At 43.3% G+C, this 22544-nt stretch overlaps 1 protein-coding gene across 12 annotated transcripts in view; it reads right to left on the bottom strand.

The window, feature by feature from the left end:
- ADCYAP1R1 (ADCYAP receptor type I) overlaps positions 1-22544 on the bottom strand; it is a 140904-nt gene that overhangs the window by 37648 nt on the left and 80712 nt on the right. For all 12 annotated transcript variants that reach the window (XM_050322857.1, XM_050322846.1, XM_050322883.1 and 9 more), the window contains 7 exons: positions 20209-20316; positions 7870-7905; positions 7189-7230; positions 5397-5500; positions 4747-4844; positions 4168-4300; positions 1962-2115 (listed from right to left, as the gene is read on the bottom strand). In XM_050322857.1, coding sequence (XP_050178814.1) covers positions 1962-2115; positions 4168-4300; positions 4747-4844; positions 5397-5500; positions 7189-7230; positions 7870-7905; positions 20209-20316 — 675 coding nt within the window. The remainder of the gene's footprint in view (positions 1-1961; positions 2116-4167; positions 4301-4746; positions 4845-5396; positions 5501-7188; positions 7231-7869; positions 7906-20208; positions 20317-22544) is intronic.

Genomic DNA, 22544 nt, shown 5'->3' with positions numbered 1-22544 from the left:
GAGTGCTTTGGTTCCTGCCAAGTGCTCCTACCTGGGCAGGGGGAGCTGCCACTCAAGGTGGAATATGCAGGAGGTGAGAAAATAACTGTGTTAAAAAAACCCAAAACAAACAAACCCATCCACATCTGGAGTTTCTCTTAGTGCTGGTGATGGATATTTTTGATGTTGCTTTAAATATGAAGTGATTTGAGGCTTTTCCCAGCTCTGGGGCCCTCAGCATAAGGTGGAGCTGCTGCAGTGAATCCAGAGAAAGCCATGGAGATGCTGCCAGGGCTGGAGCTCCTCTGCTCTGGAGCCAGGCTGGGACAGCTGGGGGGGTTCACCTGGAGAAGAGAAGGATTCAGGGACACCTGAGAGCTCCTTGCAGGGCCTAAAGGGGCTCCAGGAGAGCTGGAGAGGGACTGGGGACAAGGCATGGAGGGACAGGACACAGGGAATGGCTTCAAACTACCAGAGGGCAGGGTTAGATGGGATATTGGGAAGGAATTCCTGGCTGTGAGGGTGTAGAGGCCCTGGCAGAGGTTGCCCAGAGCAACCTGGTCTGGTGGAAGGTGGCCCTGCCCGTGGCAGGGGGGTGGGATGAGATGGTTTTTAACCATTGTAGGATTCTATGATATCTGTAAATTGAACAGCTGGATATTATTTATGGTATTCAACTGAAAATTAAATATTGTGAAGCTGCATTACAGAATGAATCCATCTGGGTAGATCAGTCATTCTAAAGACTGATTTAAAAATAAAAAAATAAAAATGAGTGTCAGTTAATATATTTTGTGTTGCAGCACTCCCACCTTCAGACAAACCTACAGATAGGAAAACTGTGCAAACTTAATAAAAGGAAGCCAGCAGCCTCTGGCTTGTTCAGATTGCAGAGATTTATACATCTCTTTCTTTTACAACTGTCACATTTTCATGTACATAACCCCCAGTTTCCCTTTGAGGACACACTTATGCCTCAGCTATAATGGGACTGCACATCTGTGCATGTACAAAGGGAATTTTGAACACCCTTTCCAGTGGTTTCTTTTCCAAAAGCCTTTTCCAGTAATCACCCTTTCCCAACAGCTGTTTTATGCCATAGATTATTTATGATTATTTGTTCCTTTCTCTCTTCTCTACATCCTCTCTTTACCTTCTCTACTTCTACACCTCCTCTGTGCCTTTTTCTCCCTGCTGTAGGGAGTCTTTGCCAGGAGATGGGAATTTTTGTGTATGTTCAGCTGCCTCAGAAGGGGAAAACAAAATGATCTGTGGATCATCTGAAGGTTCAGGTTCCATAAGGATGTTTTTTTACAAAGGAGAAAAATTTAAGACATGGTTGTGGGGTTTTTTTTTGTGTAGGCTTTACACATGAATATACAGGATTATTTCTAATTATTTCAGAAGGATGTTTAAGCATAAAAACCGAGTTCAGCATTCTCAGGGTACATTTTGAATGAATGTATTCTTCTGCATTCACCATCTGACTCCTGCACAAAGACATCAGCAAAGAACTGCTTGAGTTAACACGTCACAGGAATCAATTTATCTCCAGAAGGCTGGAATGAAAAACAATTACACTGATTATCATCAGGCAACTGGCCTTTCTGAAAGAAATCTTGCTCCTTCCCACTGCAAGCTCTTATTTCCCATCCAGGTAGGATGAGCATATGTGAATACCCTTTGGGTATATTTTCAATTTAGTTGTTATCTGGAAGAAAGGCATAAACGAAGTCTCAGCAAATGGACTGGGCTTAGGATTGCAGATTTGATTAAGATGAAGAGCTTGATATTAAGATCATATCTTGCAGAAGGCAATTTTCTCATCTCTGCAAGAGGTGTGGTGTCCCCCAGATTTCAGTCCAACTCTATTCAGACACAAAAAAAAAGCACAACACAGAGGCACCTCCTTCCACACGAAGACTAAAATTACGCTTTATGTGTGTGGAAACATCACATTTTAGACCAGAAACGTCACCTACCCCAGCCAATAATTGTGTACCAGTAGAAATATCTCCTCTCTGGGAAGAAGGTTTCCACCAGCAGAGTGAAAAGGTACAACCCCTCGATGAAAAGCCAGAAGTAGTTGGACATGACGCAGTAGTGGAAAAACACCATCACTGCTTTGCACTCCACCTGCAGGGAGAGGAGAGGAAACAAAGTTATTAACACGTTGCTTCCGTCTAACAGTGAGAAAAAAATGCTTTTAACCTCTTCAAATCTCTTCGTGGAAAGAGCTGGGGCTGGGATTGCACACTGTTAATGGTGGAGTTTTTAAAGAAGGAGAAGAATGGGAGGTACCCCTGAAAGGGGAGGAGGGTGATTTGGCCAGTGGGAGGTGGTCAAGGAGCATCTGCAGGCAGACAGTCTTGCCCTGGGGGGAGTTCACATGCTCAGTGAACACTGAGTGCGAGATTGAAGCCCCCTCCCGAGGATGAAGAGCAGGGAAGAAAAGGATCTGGCTGTGTTTTGGGGATGTGAAGTGGCAGGAGGACTGTGGGGAGCCCTGAGAGTGGGCTCTGAGTGCAGGTGGGACTTGCACTTCCTTGACATTATCAAGGAGGAAAAAATGAAAGTAAGTGTGAGAGGAAAGAAGGCTGAGTGATTAACTGTAAAAAATAATGGAAACTTTCATTCATTGATGGGAGAGAAAGCAGCAAATAATAAAAAAATACTAGAAAGAAGGGGTTTGTTTAGCCCAAAGAAAAGGGTGCTCAGGGGAGACCTTAACACTCCCTGTGATTACCTGAAAGGAGGTTGTAGCAAGGTCTTCTCCCAGGTAATAAGTGATGGGACAAGAGGAAATGGCCTCAAATTGCACCAGGGAAGGTTTATATTGGATATTAGTGAAAATTCCTTCGTGAAAGGGTTGTCAAACCATGGAAGAGGCTGCCCAGGGTGTTTAAAATCTCTCTGGAGGTATTTAAAAGACCTGTAGATGTGGTACTTGGGGACATGGTGTAGTGGTGGACCTGGCAGTGCTGGGTTAATGGTTGGACTCCATGATCTCACAGGGCTTTTCCAAACTAAACCATTCTGTGATTCTCTGACAAAACCCTAAGGAGGAAAACGAGCTCTGCCCTGACTCTGTGAGAGCAGGACACTCTGGTCTTTCCAGCGTTGCACCTTAGTGATGTTTTTAGATGTTTTAGATGTTTTTAGTCCTACAAAACCAGGATTTCTCAACAAATAAGGGAAGAATAAGTGGATAAACTGGAAGCTCCTGCCTGGGGCAGGGGAAGCCTGGCAATTTTGGCTGGTTCCCACCTGCCCTCCACCCTCTGGGCCAAATCTACAACCAGTGTGTTTCAGCCACCAGATCTTGGGGTTGTTCACAGCAGCTCTGCCAGGAGGATCTGGTGATTGAATGGTGGGTTTGATGTGCACTGTTCTTCCAGTGTTTCAGAACAAAGAGGCAGATGCCACCCCTGGAAGAGTGGTAGGAACAAACTACAGAACTAACATGGCTTCAGCTTTACCACAGAGAAGAATTAAGAGCAAAAAGCAGTTTCAATGACAAAGAAAAGGCTGACTAAGAAACTACACAGCTGCATTTTCCTTGTGGAAGTGACTCATAGGGAATTGAGCTCATAACTGGATGGATAAAGGAGAAGTCAGTTTGTAATTCCATCATAATTACACCCAGTGAGCTGATTTATCATATCAAACACCAGCCTGAACTGTGAAAGAAATTGGGATTTACACATAATGTAGGGCTGAATGCATCTGTGAAAGGGACTGCTTTTCATGAACCTCCACACTTCAGAGACAAACATGTGGCTCATAGCAATGGTTTGCTGGGAGTGTGAGCATCAGATGCATTTTCTGTGTGAATGGTCACCCTGTTTACACATGACTGTGCCTGACATCCAGAACAAACGGGGCTCTGGAGGAAAACCAGACCTGCAGAGGAAGGAAATTGCTTGAGCCTGCTCTCATCCCACCTACAGCTCTGCAGACTGTGAAAGGGAGAAACAGTCTGAGCAGAAACCAAAACCCAAGTCCTGAAGGATTGCTCATGATGATGTCATGAGATACAACAACCAGTTTGGCTGTGAACTGGGAGGGCAGTTTACCCCCTTTTCTCTCAATGGCATCTCAGTTTATGATACCCAACAGGCTTGTGCCTGCATCCCTATTTTCTGTTGGTCTCCTGCTGGAAAGAATCCAGGTTTCAGTTCTACTTACAGTCGAGATGAAGCAGTGGTTGCCATCCTGCTCAGCATAAAGAACCCCGTCCTTGATGAACACGGATATTGCACGGAGGATGAACGAAACAAAGAGGTTCATGTGGATGAAATTCCGAGTGCAGTGAAGCTTCCTGGAGAGCAAAGAGGAAGGGAGGGGAAAATGGGAGGAATAAAGAAGGAAAGAGTTGTATTTGATGGAAACATCACACCGGGCCTACCTGCACTTGGCCAGAGCACCCTGGTGCTAAGAAAAGCAATTATTGATAAGCCAGGACTGTGGTTAGTACTGATCCTAAACCTCAGCCAGGGGGAGGATTTGGGCATTTTCTTGTAGCATAAAATAGACCCAGCCCAATGCACCTCCTGAAGCTTCACAAAACAGACCCAAAGATTCTCCTGCTGCATTTACCACCTACTGAAATGTTGACTACTGGAGCGTGTCCAAGCTGGGGGAGCAACTCAGTTATAGGGTTTTCTACCTTATATTCTACATCTAGGGAGGTAAAAGCTTGGACAGATGAGCTCCAGTTTCTCTCCTGCAGTGACTGAACAGCTCACTGCCCGTGTCCTGACTCACCTGAAGCGGCACAGGATGACCATGGCAGTGGTGAGGGACACCAGGGAAGTGCTGTATCCCACGGTGTACAGAGCCTTCACAGACAGGTAGTAGTAATCCTTGGGAGGCAAACAACAACACGTGGGTAAAGGGTTCATCTCCAGCCACATCTTCCTTGCCCTGCCAACACTCAGGGGGAACCAGAGGCAGGATTTGTTTCTCCAACAGCTTGGTTTCTCCTCTTTTTCCCCTGAAATCCCACTGGATAGCAGAGCTCTGCTCTGTGTCAGCTGTGCCCTCAGCTCTGTGTACCATGAAGTTATTTGTCAGAGAGCTACCAAAAGCTATCTGTATTTTTTTTTGTTTTTGATCACTGTGTACGTACCTGTAGGAAAAAAGTAGTTGGCCAAGGAATTCTTTAGTCAATAGGGGAAGAATTTCAGGTTAACCCACGATTCTATAAGTTACAAGCTGCATCAACAGTAAAAACTCATCTTCTGTAAATACTGAGTACCAGGCTAAGAAGGATTTAAAGCTCCTATTTAAATATCCGATTGCTTATTCTTATCACTATCAAATCATAACATGACCAGAGGCTGGGCAAAAAGCAGTGCTGCTGCTGCTCCCCCCTCCCCCCTTCATTTGTTTTTCATTCCAGGAGTAATTCCCACCTGGTTATCGGACTCTGTCTCGTTTTCATCAAAGCCGCAGGCGTCGTAATAATGAGGGAAAGGTTCCGACCAGCCGTCCTCAGTGCAGTTCCTGCTGATGTCCCCTGTGCCAAATTGGGAATGTGACACTCTGGGAGCAGACTCCAGGACATGCCCTCCCTCCCCTTGAAAAGGAAAACCCGCAGTTCTGCTGGAAAGGCTGTTTATCTGGATAACCATTAAATGATTTTAACCTTGACATGTAATGGCATCTTTGATCATCCAGTTACCCGTGGCTGGCAATGACTGAAGTTGGTCAGCAGAGAGCAAAAAATATGTAATCAGAGTATTCAGTGGCTCCAGGCCACCAAAAAGCTCATTCTCAAGTGGGTACCTAAACCAGGGGGCAGCTAAATGTGCAGTTCTCTCCACTGATCCTGAAAGGCATTTCGGGAATGCAGCTTTACTCTGGACATCCACGGTTCAGGTGGCCAAAGGGTAAGTCCAAGGCTCCCTTTGTGCTATTTCAAGTGGTCTATCTGAGGCACATGCATGGGACTGGAGAATAAACATAAGGCCAATGTGATTTGCTTGGACCAGCTGCTGGAACCAGGCAGGATATGTGGGATATCCGAACCAACCATTGTATAATCCACGGTGAGGCAGATGGTTTGCTCTCCTATGGTCAGATATCATGCATCCCACTCATTTATCTGCAAGTATGACCTGACAGTGAATTTTTGGGAAAGGTCTGCAGGAAAAGAGGTCTGCAGAAAAAGGAAAGGTAGAGTGGGAATCTCTCTCCAATCTCTGTCTTCATGGCACTGTGCTCATTTACACGTGGTGTAAATTGTCAGTTGGCAATTTAAAACCTGGCTCAGAGCTTCTCACATTCCTCTGTCTATTAATTGTTCCAATTCTGGTCTGTAGGCTCAATTTTGAGCAACTATTTGCTTAAATACCCAGGTTTTTGCCTGATCTGCTATAAGGACTAGATCCTGCCTGGCTTTCACTGACACACTGAGGCTTAAAACTGCACTGGGAAACAAGAGCTGGGGGTAGAAGAGGAAGGAATCTCTTCACACTCACTCTGCTACGAGGCTGCCTGAGGTGGGACAGGCCTTGTGATGCCCTTTTAAAGCACCATTATCTTGCCAGAGCTCAGTGCCCTGGTTAAAAAAAACTAGGGCTGGGCTTCTGGCTGCACTCCTTCCTCCCCAGCACAACAAAACAGCTTCCATTTATTGCAGTTTTCGGAGTTTCAGCTGTGCCTTGACCAAAACTGACGGAAATTTCCGAGGTTTGGGCTTGGTTTTTGTTATGAGGGTTGTGCTGCTTTGAATTCTCGGGGCACTTTAGTCAAGCAGCTCATGACCTTATTTTTAGAGGATGGCTTTGCCATCCATGCAGCAGAATAAATCTCTTTAATCACAGCATTCATCGAAAAACATTGCAATACTTGGCAAATTTGGGTAAGTGACTCCTGCACATTCATCCCTAGTTTTCTGTGGGAAATAACAAGTGAATCGTGGTGTTGACTGTCTTTAGCACCATTTAGTAATTACTGTTAAGCAGGTAGATATCATTTCTAGCAACACGCTTCCCTCGATTGCAGGGCTTAACAGTGGAGGAATAAATTCTCATAATACTGCTAAAAGTAACACAGCAGAAAATATGTCATGATAATTAGCACTGATTAGAAAAATAATACCAAAATGGCAGAGAAGAAAAAAAAAAAACTCTGAGCTTCCTTTTGAACAGAGATAAATAAAGAGAGAAAAAAAAATTAAAAATCTCTGGTTTTCTTTCTTACCTAGGGGAGACTGGGCTGTGCTTTCCAGCAGGTCATAATCACCTGGAAAAGTGGAAATTTGGTATGAAATTGTTTTGACTGTGTTTTCTATTAGGACCCAAACTGGTCTCTGTGGAAATCAGTGAATAGGATGCAATTGATTTTTATTGGTTTAGATGAGGCCCAAAGGCAATAAATCCTTGATTCTGTCTTCTCAGGAAGTAAACACGGTTTTACTTGTGAGTTTAAATCACAGTTGAACCTCTAAAATTAGAAGATTGCTTCTGCAAACAGTGAGCACATAGCTAAAAACACAGACAACCAAACCAGGAAAAAATTTGATTGTTAAATTATATATAGAAGTCAAATATTGTATCTTTAGGAATTTACATTTATAAACCATAGGTATTTAAATTTGGTCAGTTTTCAGAGAGTTAATGAAAAATTGTTTTCATCCATCAATGACAAAAAGCAGTAATTAGTTGGTTTTAGTAAGATAATTTAATTTTGTGGGTTTGGGTTAAATCACATTGATTTATAAAGATTTATGTGATTTTTAATTTCACTTTTTATCTGAGAGTTACAAAGAACTAAATGTCATAACACAAAACCAACTTGCCAATAATCTGATATTTCCATGTGCCCTGCACAGTTTTTGAGGACAGAGGTACCTAAAAGGTTGGCAGCACAACTGGTTCTTACCTGCGTGGGTTTGCCCCAAATTATCCACCTCCCAACCTGAAATGAGAAGAATAAAAGTAATTAATTCTTTCCTGGTAGTGGTTTGCAATGTAATGTTGATAACAGTTTGCTTCCCAGAAGAGGAATGGGTGTAGCAGAGCCCAAAGAAGAACTGCAAGTTTAAATCTCTATTTCATTATCAGTCCTGTGTTTCTGTGAATGGAAAGTGGTTTTCAGAAGATGGTTGATTGCACTGGATTGTTAAATATCTGGTTATCAGGAAGTCTGATCAAACTCCAGGAACAATAAGAAAAATAGATGAGGGAGCTTTTTTTTCTGAGGATTTTTTCCTTTTCTTTTTGATGTTTTTAGATGAGGGAGAAGGTTCTGAAATAAGAAAGACCCACACACTTAAAAAAAAAAACCCACTGTACCAAAATCCACGGTGCTTTGTATACTAAAAGTGCAGATGTTACAACATGAAGTGATAACAATTTGGGTTTGCATTACAAAAATGCCCTTTTCCTTTCTTTATTTCCTTTCCTTTCTTTTCTTTTCTTTTCTTTTCTTTTCTTTTCTTTTCTTTTCTTTTCTTTTCTTTTCTTTTCTTTTCTTTTCTTTTCTTTTCTTTTCTTTTCTTTTTTTTTCTTTTTCTTTTTCTTTTTCTTTTCCTTTTCCTTTTCCTTTTCCTTTTCCTTTTCCTTTTCCTTTTCCTTTTCCTTTTCCTTCCTTCTATCCTTCAAAACAATATTGCTGGGAGTCCCTAGATCCAATTTCCCACCCAACATGGGCAGTATTTAATTCCCAAAAGGGCTGAAGTCAGACTTTCGTGGCCCCTCAGTGGCTCAGCTGGGTGTTGGGGATGCAGAAGCCATGGGGTGGTGCTGCTGCATCGTGCACAGACACCCAGGGGCCTCGGGAAGCGGCTGCCAAAAACATTTCCAGCACTTCAGTGACCACTGCAGCGGGTGGAATGCTCTGAGCAGCTCAGTTCTGCACCCTCCGGAGAGACCACAGGGCTCCAGGTGGCTCCTCTTTTAACCCTGATGGTCCAGTATTAATTAAGGGATTGGAGAAACCTTCAGATTGTGTGAGAAGGTTTTTGCTAACAGTAAAATCCCCCCCCAAAAAATCTGGTTTTGATCCTATGGGAAAAGAGAAAGTGTTGAAGGATCTGCAATAATTCAGTGCAGCATAAAATGCATTTTCCAGATTATACTTTCTCAAATTCCTCATCATGTAACAATTTAAAATCAATCGAGTTCTCTCTCTTTTCTATAATAAATCAGATGTCTTTCTTTATTTGCTGAGGTAGAAAAAAAGAGGGTTTAATGTGGAGATGGTGGAGGGAGTCCAGAAAACCCCTCTGAAGCATCAGGGAGGCTGTCCTGTGACTGTGGATGGATGTATTGAACACCAAACCTCCACACCCACCACACCACTGACTCTGGGGGGTGAGCACTGAAAGATGTGGTGGGAACACTGTTGGTCTCCTGCCTTGTCTACCCAGTTCCAGCTGCTGAGAGGATTTTACATGTGAGAATTTAGGTTGGATATTAGAGAAGGTTCCTCCCCCAGAGGGTGGTTGGGCACTGAAGAAGATCCCCAGGGCAGTGGGCAGGGCCAGAACTCCAGGAGGGTTTGGACAAGGTTCTCAGAGCACAGGGTGGGATTGTTGGGGTGTGCTGTGCAGGGCCAGGAGCTGGACAAGGATGATCCTTGTGGGTCCCTTCCAACCTAGGATATCCTGTGATCCCATAATTCTAACTCTTGTGTAGTTGCAAATGTTGTGTAAGCCTGAAAATTCTGAGGAGAAGCCACCAATGGTCTGAGCAAACCTTTTCCAGCAGGGATTGTTCAGCTGCTGCACCAGAGTGACCAGGCAGATGCTGCAGCAGAGCTGGGGCTGTGCTCCAGGTTTTTGGCAGAGTAACAGGGGATGGCTCTGCAGAATATTTTGGACAGAGCTGTTTGCCAGCTACCAAAATCTACCAAACCCCAGTGAGACGGCTCAGACACGTGGTGGTAAAATCCAAATTCAGAATACAGATAATAAGTTGTGGTGTGGGGGTTTTTACCAGTGGGTTCAGTTGGCAATCAGAGGATCAATGAGCAAACCACTGCTGTTTTATGTCTGTCCTTCCTGGGGTCTTCCACAGCGTGGGACAGCCACTCACATCAGCAGCTCTCGTGGAACCTCATATGAGGTCACCTCACACACCAGCCTAGGCCTTACAGGGACCCCCAAAAACTGGGCCAGAAGAAGCTGCAAGAAAAACTAAAAAAAAAAAACTCCCTCTTTGACTCACAAAAATCCAGTTTTATTTCATCATTTATGGAGTAATTGGACATATAAAAATGTCCAGAATTCTTTCTGGAGAAAGACCAGGTCACTGCTGAATGGATTGAAGCCTGATGTTCCTGGCATCCTGAATGGCTCAGAAAAAACCAACCAAACAAAAAGATATTTTTCTTCTGTTTAAATGTTTTAAAGGTGTTTTTTTTCCCTATAATCTATGAAATAAAAATTACCCTCATTTCACTCCAAATATAGGTAGTAGTAAGGCACATTGATGTTAAAATATTAGATTTGAGTTCATTTTGAATTCCATGACATCCATAATAACACTGAATCATCATAGTAATTTAGGTTTTCCGACATGAATAGGCTTTTTTATAGTGATATTTATGTATATATATACCCAAATTATTATTGCATTTCACTGTGTTTGGGCATTATGAAGGGATTCCCACTTTGAACAAAGTTAATATTCTGATTGCTCTAAGGGCAAACTTGCCTTTTATTAAGGTATTTTTCTATATATCTAAGCCCTGCTAATGCACTGAAGATGGTTCCAGTGCAACCTTTGACTGTATAGGCTTTTAGGCTTGATCCATCAACCTAATTTTCCCTAATAAGCTACTGGAAAGTCAATTAGATTTACATTGAACATCATGCCCTGAATTACAACTAAAAGTCAAAAGTCCATCTATTAAATGATGGAATAACATACACATATATACCATTATATTTGTGTGCACATATACAAACATATATTTATATTTATATTTATATTTATATTTATATTTATATTTATATTTATATTTATATTATTTATACACAATGAGGGAACATTCAGCCACCATCTGAAATTCTCTAAATTCCCTGTAACACTTTTAAATTCCCGTGTGCTGCCCTTCTGTCAGACAATGTATATTTGTGTGTCCTGCCCCAAAATATGGGTATTTACTTGAGAGAAAACCATTCCAGTGGCTGTGTTTGCCCACCTGTAGGAGAATGCACTGGAATTCACATGGAATTATTCCTGTGTTTAACATATTTACACATGCAGGGGCAGAACCTGAGCTTGCACTTGAGCTGGGGTTGTAGGGAAGCCCAGACACAGGTCAGTCCCTCCCATTTTTCACACTATTACCCAGAAATGGTATTTTTTGGGGTTGTTTTTCATTTAAGTGCCTTTCTGACGCAGAAAATTTGTTCCTGCTGGGTGGGCAGGACTGTAGGGCCCCTCACTGCACGGGCATCCACAGGAGCTTCTCAGTGTCCTCACCCTTAGGGCACAAACACCAAGGAACTGGGGCGTCAAACTTCACTGATGATGAAGAGGAACCCATTGACGTGATTACAGGATGGTATAAAGAAATATGTTGCTCTTCCAGAAATGAAAAATAAATAAAATATGATTTTCATCCGCATTTTGACCTGAAACCCATTTTTCAGAGGATTAATTCAAGGATTACGTTTTTGAGGGACTTTTGAAAAGGATGTGTAGTCACAGGACGAGGGGGAATGGCTTCAACCTGACAGAGGGCAGGGTTAGATGGGATATTGGGAAGGAATTGCTGGCTGGGAGGGTGGGTAGGCCCTGACTCAGGTTGCCCAGAGAAGCTGTGGCTGCCCCTGGATCCCTGGAAGTGTCCAAGGCCAGGCTGGATGGGGCTTGGAGCAACCTGGGCTAGTGGAAGGTGTCCCTGCCCATGGCAGGGGGTGGAAGGAGATGGTCTCTAAGGTCCCTCCCACCCAAGCCATTCTATAATTCTATTATTCTATGATAATTGCATCTTAAATATCATGATCTTTTGTCTTACATGAATGACACCTGTGCTTTTCTCGTGTATTTGAACCCAAAATAGAGACATAGGGACACAACATCAGCTATTAAACAGTGTTTTACAACACCACTTATTAAATCAAGACCTGCTCTCAGTGAACTCCTGAAAAAGCCATTGTTATCCTTGACACAGGGTGGTTTCTCCAGCACATTGACAGACTGTGCTATTCACTGTTTGACCAGACTCTAAGCGTCACTCTTTGGGAAGAAATGCAAATCTTTTATTAATGGTTTAATTGACATTATTAATTAGGTGTTATTTCCAGTAATGCTTAGAGATCCTAGAGAATATCCATCAGAATGCTGAATTGCCAAAGGCCAAGTACTGAAAATATTGCTTATTTCTGTTTTCTGTATGAAAAGGTGAAAGAAGGAGGAGGGGAAAAAAAAAGTCAAAGGACTTGCCAAAGGCTCCCCACTGAGTTGTTGGCAGAGACCCAGCCCTTTCCTACCCTTTCCTTGCACATTTATCAGACTTTCTTCCTCGATTTTTATTTCCTGAGACCAGGAAAACAGAATTCACTCCTTGCTACGCTCCAGCTGGTGAGAAATCCGACAGGAGCAATTGTTGCTCCTGATTTCAAGTGGACAGGACCGGCAGAGCTGCAGCCAAGAAACAGCCCGAGCACGGCGAGTCTGGGAGCTCAGAGCAGCCTTTTAGATCTTCTCCCCAGTGCCAAATCCTGGCTGCTCTGGGTGTCAGCTGGCAGGGCACCTGCTTCATCTCCCGCAGCTTTGTTTATCCGAACACAACCGGCATTTAACCCTTTTGTTCCAGCGTTTGTCCCTTATTAGTGGCGGAGTAGGAGGGGGGGAAAGGCTTCCAAAGGTGATATTCCATCCCAAAACGCATTGCCCCACGCTTTCCCCCCCGTTCCTGTTTTTCCCATTTCAGGATTACGGGTTGCAGGGCTGGTTCGCACAGGTAATCCCTCAAAAGGTTGGATTTTTGCAGCATTAAATCAGTGTTCAAAGTCTGCGCTGATTTTACTGCACGTTAACCGTGTCCCTTCAGAAAGTGCAGAGACAGGGGCAAGGAGAGGCTGAGGAAAACATTTCCTGCAACCCTTGCCGTCCAGCTATGTGGATAACGAGCTGGTTAGGTAGGAACTGAACTTTTTTTTTTTTTCCCCCCACTTGTTTTACTTATCACTGATTAGAAGCTGAGCGTTTGATTTCTAAACCGGCAATAAATCAGCGAGCCCTCCCGCCCCGCTCCCCAGCATCCCCCACGCTGCGCCCTTTCACTCGCTCCCCTCTCGCCGCCTGCTGCTCCCAGCGAGCAGCAATCTGTTCAGCCGGCTGGCAAAGCCGCAGTCGGGACCAGCAGGACACTCAGCAGCTTTGCTGTGCTCTCCGAGCTCCCCACACGGACACTCTGCTTCGTCAGGAGGGAACATTAACCCTCTGCCCGGTCCTGTGCCTGGAAACAACCCATCCCACACAAACACCATCCAGCCGTCCCAGTGGCTTTGTTCTGGCTGTTTTTGGGAGGGGTAGAATGGCCCAGGTTGCCCCTGGATCCCTGGAAGTGTTCAAGGTCAGGTTGGACGGGGCTTGGAGCAACCTGGGCTGGTGGAAGGTGTCCCTGCCCATGGCAGGGGTTGGGAGGAGATGACCTTTGACATCCTTTCCAACCATTCTATGATTCCATGATTGATTGATTGATTGATTGATCCAATGGATGAGCTGCTGTTTCTTCACAATCTCATTAGTAGGATCTCTAGTAATTAGCAGGGTAGGCAGGGCTACAGATTCCATGACCCTACAGGTTCCCAAACCTTTCCCTGTGCTAAGTGCTTCCCTCTACTCCTTCCAGGGGTTTGGGTCTCTCCAACCTCATGCCCCATAGACAATACTTTAATCTAGAGATTAAAAGTCATTTATAGAAGGGTATGTGGTGATAGGACAAGGGGGAATGGCTTCAAAATGACAGAGGGAAGGTTTAGATTAGATATTAGGAAGAAATTCTTCCCTATGAGGGTGGGGAGGCCCTGGCACAGGTTGCCCAGAGAAGCTGTGGATGCTCCATTCCTGGAAGTGTCCAAGGCCAGCTTGGATGGGGCTTGGAGCAAGCTGGGCTAGTGGAAAGTGTCCCTGCCCATAGCAGGGGCTTAAAACAAGATGATCTTTAAAGTCCCTTCCAGTTCTAGACCATTCTGGGATTCTGTTATTCCACAATTTACTGCATATCACCATTTACCTTGACAAAGGGATTTGTGAACTCAGTGCTCACATAGAGACAGGGTAAAATGAAGTGGTGTTCTTCATCTTATTTAGAAAGCAAGAAAACTGAGGCAGGGGATAATTAAGGATAAAATTAGGAAGCCTGGTTTGTATTTGTGTGTTTGAATAAGAACTGGTGCCCAAGGACACCTGAGGGACTGATCCTGTGGGGCAGATCATTCCATCCTTTTTACCCACCTGAAGACAAGTTGATTTATGTTTCAAGTCTCATCCCATAAAGGGAACTTCCAAAGGGTGACTGGTTTTAGACATCTGCCTCAGGATGGGGTGAATTGGCCTCTGCCAACTCTTTGTTACCCAGTGTTTTGTGCAAAACATTGCAGCAAAAGCAGGGACAGAATTGAGAGACAAATCCTTTCTTCCCACATCCCAGACTAATTTCAGGGCACAGGGACAAGAAGACCCAGTGGATCATGCCTGGAAATCATGGGAGAATCCAGTGAGGTCCCCCATGGAGAACAGGAAGGCCAGAGCACACAGGGCTGGCACAGGCAGTACAGATATGATCAATAATGTCTAAGGGAAATTATGGCTTTCTGCTTTTCTTCCTCTTTCCTATCAGAGGATGTGGAACTAGGAGTGGACTGAGGTCACCATAGCAACTGAGCATCATCCAAACGTTCTGTGAACCCTTCCCAGGAGTCTGGCTGTCACAGGAGCATCCATCAGAGAGCAGGATCAGTACAATTACCACTGAAGGGTCTCCAAGCTCTGAAGAGGGCAGGGGTCATATCTCAGAGAAAAGCAAATGTTTTCCAAACAAGAAACACACCCAAAAAATAAGGAACATTGTCCAAGGGAGACTGACAGCTATGAAATAACTCCTAGGGAAGAAAGCAAATTAAATCCCTTGCTTAAAGGTAAGAATGAATGAGTGCCCACCACACCTAAAATCTCGCAATCAGCTGGAACTCCTTTCCCAATGACTTGAGTCAAGAGCAGAAACACAAACAGAGCAAAGATTTAGTAAAGGTTGAAGGATCTGCCCCTGTTGCACCTGCAGTGATACTTCAATCTATCACCTTTTGCTGTCTAAGTGTTCTCCAAACTTCTCAGCAGCTCTCAGTAACTTCCACCCTTCAATTCTTCCCAAAGGAGCATGAATTTTTTTCCCCCAAGGGCAAATTAGCTTTCAAATCACTGACAAAGGTCTTGAGCTGTGTTACAGCTTTCCCCTGGCCACTGCAGGATGTCATCTCACAAAGGACCAAGGACTTGATCTTTAGCTCAAATGCTCTTGGTCGTGCTGCATATTTGAGTACAGGGGCACAAAGTCTGAGATCCCCATAATTCGGTGGGAAAGGCCACGAGATGTCTTTTTTTTTCCAATAAAAAAAACATCCAAGAGGCCTCAGCTACTTGATTAGCTACTTGAAGCCCAGTTGCTATTCTTTGATGACAGCATTTTCCTCCCATTTCCCCCTGCATTGCAGAGACACTTCGTGATGCTGTGACTGAGGAGGTTTAATTCCAGTTTGTCCTCCTTGCTTTGGAAAAGCTGGAGTAAATCCCATGGCTCTCCTGCCTGTGCAAAGCCTAGGGACGAGAACCAGCATGAAATCACTTGTTATCCAGCTACTACTGTTATCTTGGAGCATTGGCAGGACTTATTATTTCAAACACTCAACATTTGGTAGGACTCCTGTGCCCCTTCTTTGGGCCACAATTCTTTCCAGGACTTGCTGAGCACTCAGCAGCAGTGACACACGTGCAATCTGCAGACAGCTCTGAAAGCTGTCCAAAACCTGGATCTGGTGTGTATATGTACATGGTTTGCATGTAAAACTATATAAATACCTGTGCATATATTAATGGTTTACGTATCAAACAGATAACCTTGCACTGAACTCGCTTGTGAATGATCTTGCATAAAATTAAGGATGAAACTGAGGTATGCACGGAGCTCTGGCTGCTTCAAAGGCTGGAGAAGCTCTGATGGCTGCTCATTATCATTCCAATGATGAAAATGCTGTGGGCTGGGTCAGAAAACAATCACTGCTCCGTGGTTACTTGTTTTTCTTCCCTCAGTTTTCCTGCAGGATGTTGAAATACCCATCGGGGCGAGATACCCTTGAAGAGAAATGCAGACCTTTGCATTGATCTTTTGCCTCTTTGACAGGCAAATGCAATTTCCAATTTCAGCCTGCTGCAATGCTGACCTTAATTTCAGCAGGAGCAAAGAAAACCTGCATCCTTTCTACCTTCAGTAGGAAATATGCACATGATCTTCCAGAGGCATTTTGGGGATTAGAAGGCCCCTGATCTGGTCACCTTTTTGTTCTACCTTAATCAAAAAAATATCAATTCATACCCTACATTATTAGAAAGTGTAGCTTGCAAATATTTTCAACATCTTTCATCTTGGGAAGTCAATGATTCTTATTGTCTTTTCCCCATGCTTGAGATTTATGTACCATTTTCCCAGTGGCACCAGGACAGCTCCTAAAAAATTTCCCAGGACTTGGAAATTGCCCAGCAATGACACAGAAGGGCTTTCCACCCATGAAGATGTAGCATCACTTCCCCTCTCATTAACTCTTCTCCTGTCATCTTATTCTGATTGATTAGGGATAAAATCTAAACTCAGGGAGGAGAAAAAAAAAAAAAAAGCCACGGATGGCTTCCCAAATCCAATTAACCCTGAATTCATAAATCCCACTGTCCACCCAGGGCATCTCTAGTGCAGCATGGATGAGGCTCGGGGTTCTTACAGAATCAATTAATCAATTAATTAGTATAACCAAGTACTTGAGTGTTTCCCTGAGTGTTTTTAATGGCATCAGTGATAGACTATTTTCAATTTCTCGGGACAATAAAGCTTGTTGATGAGCACCAAAGTCCTGCCACTCCCAGAGTAGCAACAAGCCAAACACTTGGGTTCAAAAATGTGATCACAGGATTCAATATCCTCTTAAACCCTTTAATACCTGGATAAATTCTATTTTTCTAGTAGATTTTAATTCAGAACCCTTAATCCTGGTATCAACATAGGATGGGTTTTGTGTCATTGGTAAAATTTATGTACATTTTCTCTATCTTTTGTGTTGTAGTAATGACATTTTGGGGTGTAGCAGGTACTGATGCAGCCATTCTGAATTGCTGGAAGATTCAGCAGGAGCTGATCACATTTATTATTTGGGTTTTTGAGTGAAAGCGTTTTCCAAGTGGGGAGCAAATGCCAATGCTCAGAAATTCTCTGTCATCCCTTGTATTATATTATGTATTTTTTTACTGCAAATCAAAGAACTAAAAACATGCTCATTTCTGATCTGGCCACTGAGTTTCAGTCAGTGGTGCTTTGGAGTAATGTGGTTTTATAGGCTCTGAATATCTCAGCTGTACAGCACAAAGAAGAAAAAAGCATCAACTTTCTTTCTGTAGGTTTTCATTGCTAGGCAGTAGCACCTCTGTCTGGAAAAAAACCCACAACAACGAACAAACAAACAAACAAACAAAAAAGGGGGCAAGAAAAGTTAAAAAAAAAGAAAGGGGAACAGAGAGATGATGGGAGTTACAGCTTCTGAGGAAAAGAAGGCTTGTGGGTATCAATCAAAGAAATCAGTGATGGACAGGAAAAGAAATTAATATTGAGGAAGCATCTAGAAGGAAACCATTGTAAATCCCTAACTTACTGGAGGAGAAAAGGCTCAGGAACTAATATATTTTTTTTTCCACCTGGGGAGATTTTGAGAAGGATGGTTTTGTTCACAGTTTGCGTTTGAAAGGAATGAATGAAAAATTCTGGCGAGCTGGGGGGATCAGAGAGGTGAAATGAGATTTTAGAAGGGCTGCCAAACACCCAGAATGGGGCTGAACATCAGGCTTTCTGTGTGGTGTTGACAGCAGCTCAAACGTTGCTCCTTGGCTCAATGGCAGGGAAGGTTAAAGCAGAGCATATTAAAACCAGCCACAGCTGGCATTTTTAGCTAAATCTATAGCTGATTTTTTAAAAGCCTCTCTACAGGTGGCAGTTTAGTCAGTTAACTTTTATTCTGTAGTCTCTTTTTTTTTTTTCCCATTTTACTACAGATGGAAATCAGACATCCAACTAGAGGCTGTGAAGTTCCTTTCTGAAACTCCTACAAGGAGCAGCCCCCTCCAGTGACTTCATCCATCTCAAGACAAGCACCTGAGAGGGGGCAGAGGAAACATCTTCTACAACTTCCCATTGACTTCTATTCACTGAAGCTGAAATCCATGTGTTCACTTCACACTTCCATATATAACTTTTGAACACCCAAAGCCAAGTGAGACACCTGCTCCCCACTCTTGCAGGTTAACTCACCCTGGGATTTCCCATTTATTACCCCGTGCCCACAGGTGCTTCATAGAATGGACTTTTCAAAAGTATGATTGAAGTTTGTAAAAGTGATTTATGGTCACGTAAAAATTCACTGTGTTAAGAACGATTTTGCTGTTAATAAATATTAGTGTTGGTACCCAGCCTAGTTTCGTGTTCCAGAAGCACAGCAGCAGCCAGAGGACACTGCAACAACCCCTAAAATGTGATTAGCCACGTCTCAGAAACATTAGAGTTCTCTAATAACCCTTTGTTTAAGGAACCATCATAAAAGGTGGCCTTTTTTCATTAAGCCCTCATTGAAAACAAATAGACTTGGCTAATTAAAATTAGCAGCAATAATAGTGAAAAGCTCCTGCTGATTCACTCAGGAGAGTGATTAGAGGTGTCAATAATTCCACCTTGGGGTCACTGGTGCAAACCCAGCCCGGTCTGGAGAGATTTCCAACTGCTCCAGATTGAATGTTTATTTGTTTGTCTAATGAATTATGAATCTTGGGTTTGTTCCTCTTGAACAGATGTCCCAAAACCCCTCAAACCCAACCCTACACGAGGTAACAGCTGTCACTTTTGTTAGTGATCCCGTGAGGAGATAAATAAAGCAGGACAGATGTTTACACTGGGTGGACTATTCCTCCCTCAGGGTCAGACTGTAACCCTGCCACAGGTCAAATGTGAGGTTCAGTGTGTGAAGAGGTCTGTAAACCCCAGGTAAACAACTTAAAAATATTATTTCAGCCTTTTTTTTTTTTTTTGAGGTGTCCGGCTATAATAAAACCTTTTTTGCTTTATGTATATACTTTAATTGCTTTTCTAAGGCCTAGATTATTTTTTATTAAAGAAAATATTTTCAATTCAAAAATTATTTTTCATTAACAGGTAACAGTTTAATTAAGATGTGGAATAGATCCTATTAAGTTAATCTTGTTTGTGAGGTGTGACATGATCCCACACTGGGGGAGTTTGCAGCCCTGAGGCACAAGGGTCAGGTGAAGAGTAAAGCCCCAAAATTTAGCACAGCAAAATTCCAGCTGTTCAAGGACTGAATCTCCAGGACCCCCTGGGGAAGTGCCCTCAGGGACAAGGGAGAAGAGCAGAGGTGTGAGATGTTTAAGGATGTTTTCCACAGAGCACAAGAGTAAGAAATAGGGCAAGGAAGGCAAGAGATGGGCACAAGGATGCTTCTACCTCATTTCTACAGACCACAAAAAAACCTGATGGAGCTTCTGCCTCTCTCCAGAGATCTTTAATTCCCACTGACTCCTCCCTGGAACCCCAACAAGGAGCTCCTCACACCGGTCATCTCAACCTGTGTTCTCCTTAAGCACCAGCAGAACCTGCTCTGAGTTTTAATTATTTACTAAAACAGGTTCAAATTGTTTTCTCCAAAACCCAAACACAGATTCAGGTCTCGTTGAGTTCAGTGAGAATTCCCTTTAGGAGTTACATTTGGTGATACTTTCATGTCTGTGAAGGTTCTTTTCAAACATTCCCTCCCGTCCCTGTGCACACTCACACACATCTACACACAAACAGCCTGCTTTTCTATTTTCTCAGCTTAAGCCCAACTGTATTTTTTAAATTTCTCTTTATACTGAGGATTTAAAGGAGGGTTTACACTCGTGCTGGGCCATGAAACTTTAGCAGGCAGAGGCAGAGAACAAAGAGAAGATACTTTACCATCTTCAGAGATGATAAACCTGAAGAGTGCAGGACACTTGACAAAGACAATTTCCCCCACACTTGCAGGTTTCCAGCATGTAATGTTGTCCCACATTCCTGGGCAACCTAGAGGAGAGAAGGAGGGATAAAATACGTTAGTGGTGGAAATCCATTCCTTTCTTCACGCTCTTATTGTGCTTTATAGTTGGTTCTTCCTTCTATACATAAAAAGACTCATGTTTAGAATAATAAACAGTATCGATTTCCCTGGAATAAAATAATTTTCATTCACAGGAATAGCATAAAATAAGTAGTAGCACAGTAATGGCCAGACTTAATGAAAGAATCTCAAATGAGATCATCTTCTACCTCAGCAGGAAAAGGAAGAAAAACTGGATCTAAGCATCTCTGTTTATTTGCATTTGGTGCTGAGATCAAGCACATAATCTTCTCAACTGCTAAATGCCACCAGCTCTGGGGTTTTCGAAGTGGTTTGCCATTAATATGCTCTGGCTTTGACTGCGTGCCAAGAAAAATCAGATTTCACTAAAAACTACTTCCAAGTGTTACTTCCTGACTGGCACAAGTCCAGTAGAACCAGATCTGGGTGATGAACCTGTGAAAACATCACAAGTGTGGGCTCCCCCAGCTCTGGTGATAGCAGCAGATTTCCATCAGTGCAGGGTGCATGTTCACAGGACTGGAACTGGCATCTTGTTTTCCACCATCTTCAGTGGTAGGGAATCAAATCTTGTGTTTCCTCCCGAAAATCTGAGCCCTGTGTGGTGGGCAGAGCAGTTCTGAGGGATGTGGGGCTTGGAGAACGAGGTCGGTGCCAAACAACGTTGTTCTGATGTGTAACATCGTGATAATAACGACATGTCACACTCTGCAAGGGTGACACATGCCAAAAAAGTGGATAAACACTCTTTCAAACTAAAGGATGCAGTATCAGATTGCATAATATCAATTAATGATCATATAAAACCCTGACCCTGTTACACAAAATCCCTCGGCTTTGACAGACCCCCCAAAATACTACTAAAAAACAAAAGCTCATTAAATCATGACAGGAGGAGCTGGAAGAAAAAAGGGATCCTTTACATTTACTCCTACTCTTCTTTTTCAACACCCCTACCCCAGATTGTTTCCTTTACCAGATGAGGATCCCATGAAATGAGTGCTGTGATTGACTGGGTTGGGAAAGTTGGAAAGCTCTCAGGCACGGGGTGGGGTTATTGGGGTGTCCTGTGCAGGGCCAGGAGTTGCAATCCATGATCCTTGTGGGTCCCTTCCAGCTCAGGATATTCTGTGATTTTGTGATCCTGTTTATGTACTGACGATGGAAATCCAGATCACATGGTGTGTTATCAGATTTTATTGTCTTTTATGGTAGTTTGTGTCCATCCACATGGTAGGAATTATGTTTTCCATGTAAATCTGAAGATGGTAGCAATAGGTTTACAGCTTTCTGATGTATGGCCCTCTGTGAAAAAGTAAATTATATGTAAATATCCATGTTAATGAGACATTTGCTTACAAGAGGTGCTGGAGACAATCAAAGCAGTTAATGAGATCTTTGGAGAACTACCTGTTGGCCTCGCTTAAATTAACTTCCTTATTTCTAATTATTAAATCAACATAGTTTGTCTTCCAAACACTGGGATAGCAATGGAGGCTGCAAACCAGCCTGGAGAAATGCAAGGAAATCCTCACACTGCAGAACAGGGATAAATAGCTCATAGCAGAGTGTTTGAAACTCAGTTACACCAGGTGGCTGTTTTTGTAGCAACACCACGCAGAGATAAAAAATAGCCCCATTTAAAAAGTCATTATAAGTTCATTGTACTCGAAAACACTGATGTGCTGATGCTGGGAGAGAGGGGGAGAGAAGCAGCAAGTCAGGTAATTTACCTTAGTTACTAAAATAGCTGAGTGATGGAGATTGCAAAGAATTCCCCACCAAGAAATTGTCTGATCCTGCTCGGAAAAGCGGATTGGAAAGGCGCGAGTTTAGAAGAGCGAAGAGAAGGATGACAAAAAAAAATTAAAATAAAATGGAATGAAGGCCAGTGTGTACAATCTCCTTGCATTTGTAAACTGTGATAACAGCCAGCAACTCCTGCTGAGGGAAATCTGCCCACGGAAATCAATGTGAGTCGAGTGTGAAACTGCCCAGCAGGGCCCCCTCTGGCATGGACAGGGCGTCTCCACTGCCCTGGGACGCAGGGATGCCCGAGCAGGCTTTGGAAGGGGCAGCTCACACACTGCAAGCACAAAGGTTCAGCTTCAGCTGGGTCATTTTCCTAATTTTTAGCATGTTAGAAATCAGTAATAAAAAGAAAAAACAAAAA

Source organism: Myiozetetes cayanensis, unplaced genomic scaffold (genome assembly GCF_022539395.1).
Source record: "Myiozetetes cayanensis isolate MyiCay16 unplaced genomic scaffold, myiCay2020 scf1, whole genome shotgun sequence".
NCBI lineage: Eukaryota > Metazoa > Chordata > Aves > Passeriformes > Tyrannidae > Myiozetetes > Myiozetetes cayanensis.
This window is presented reverse-complemented; position numbering and strand designations above follow the sequence as displayed.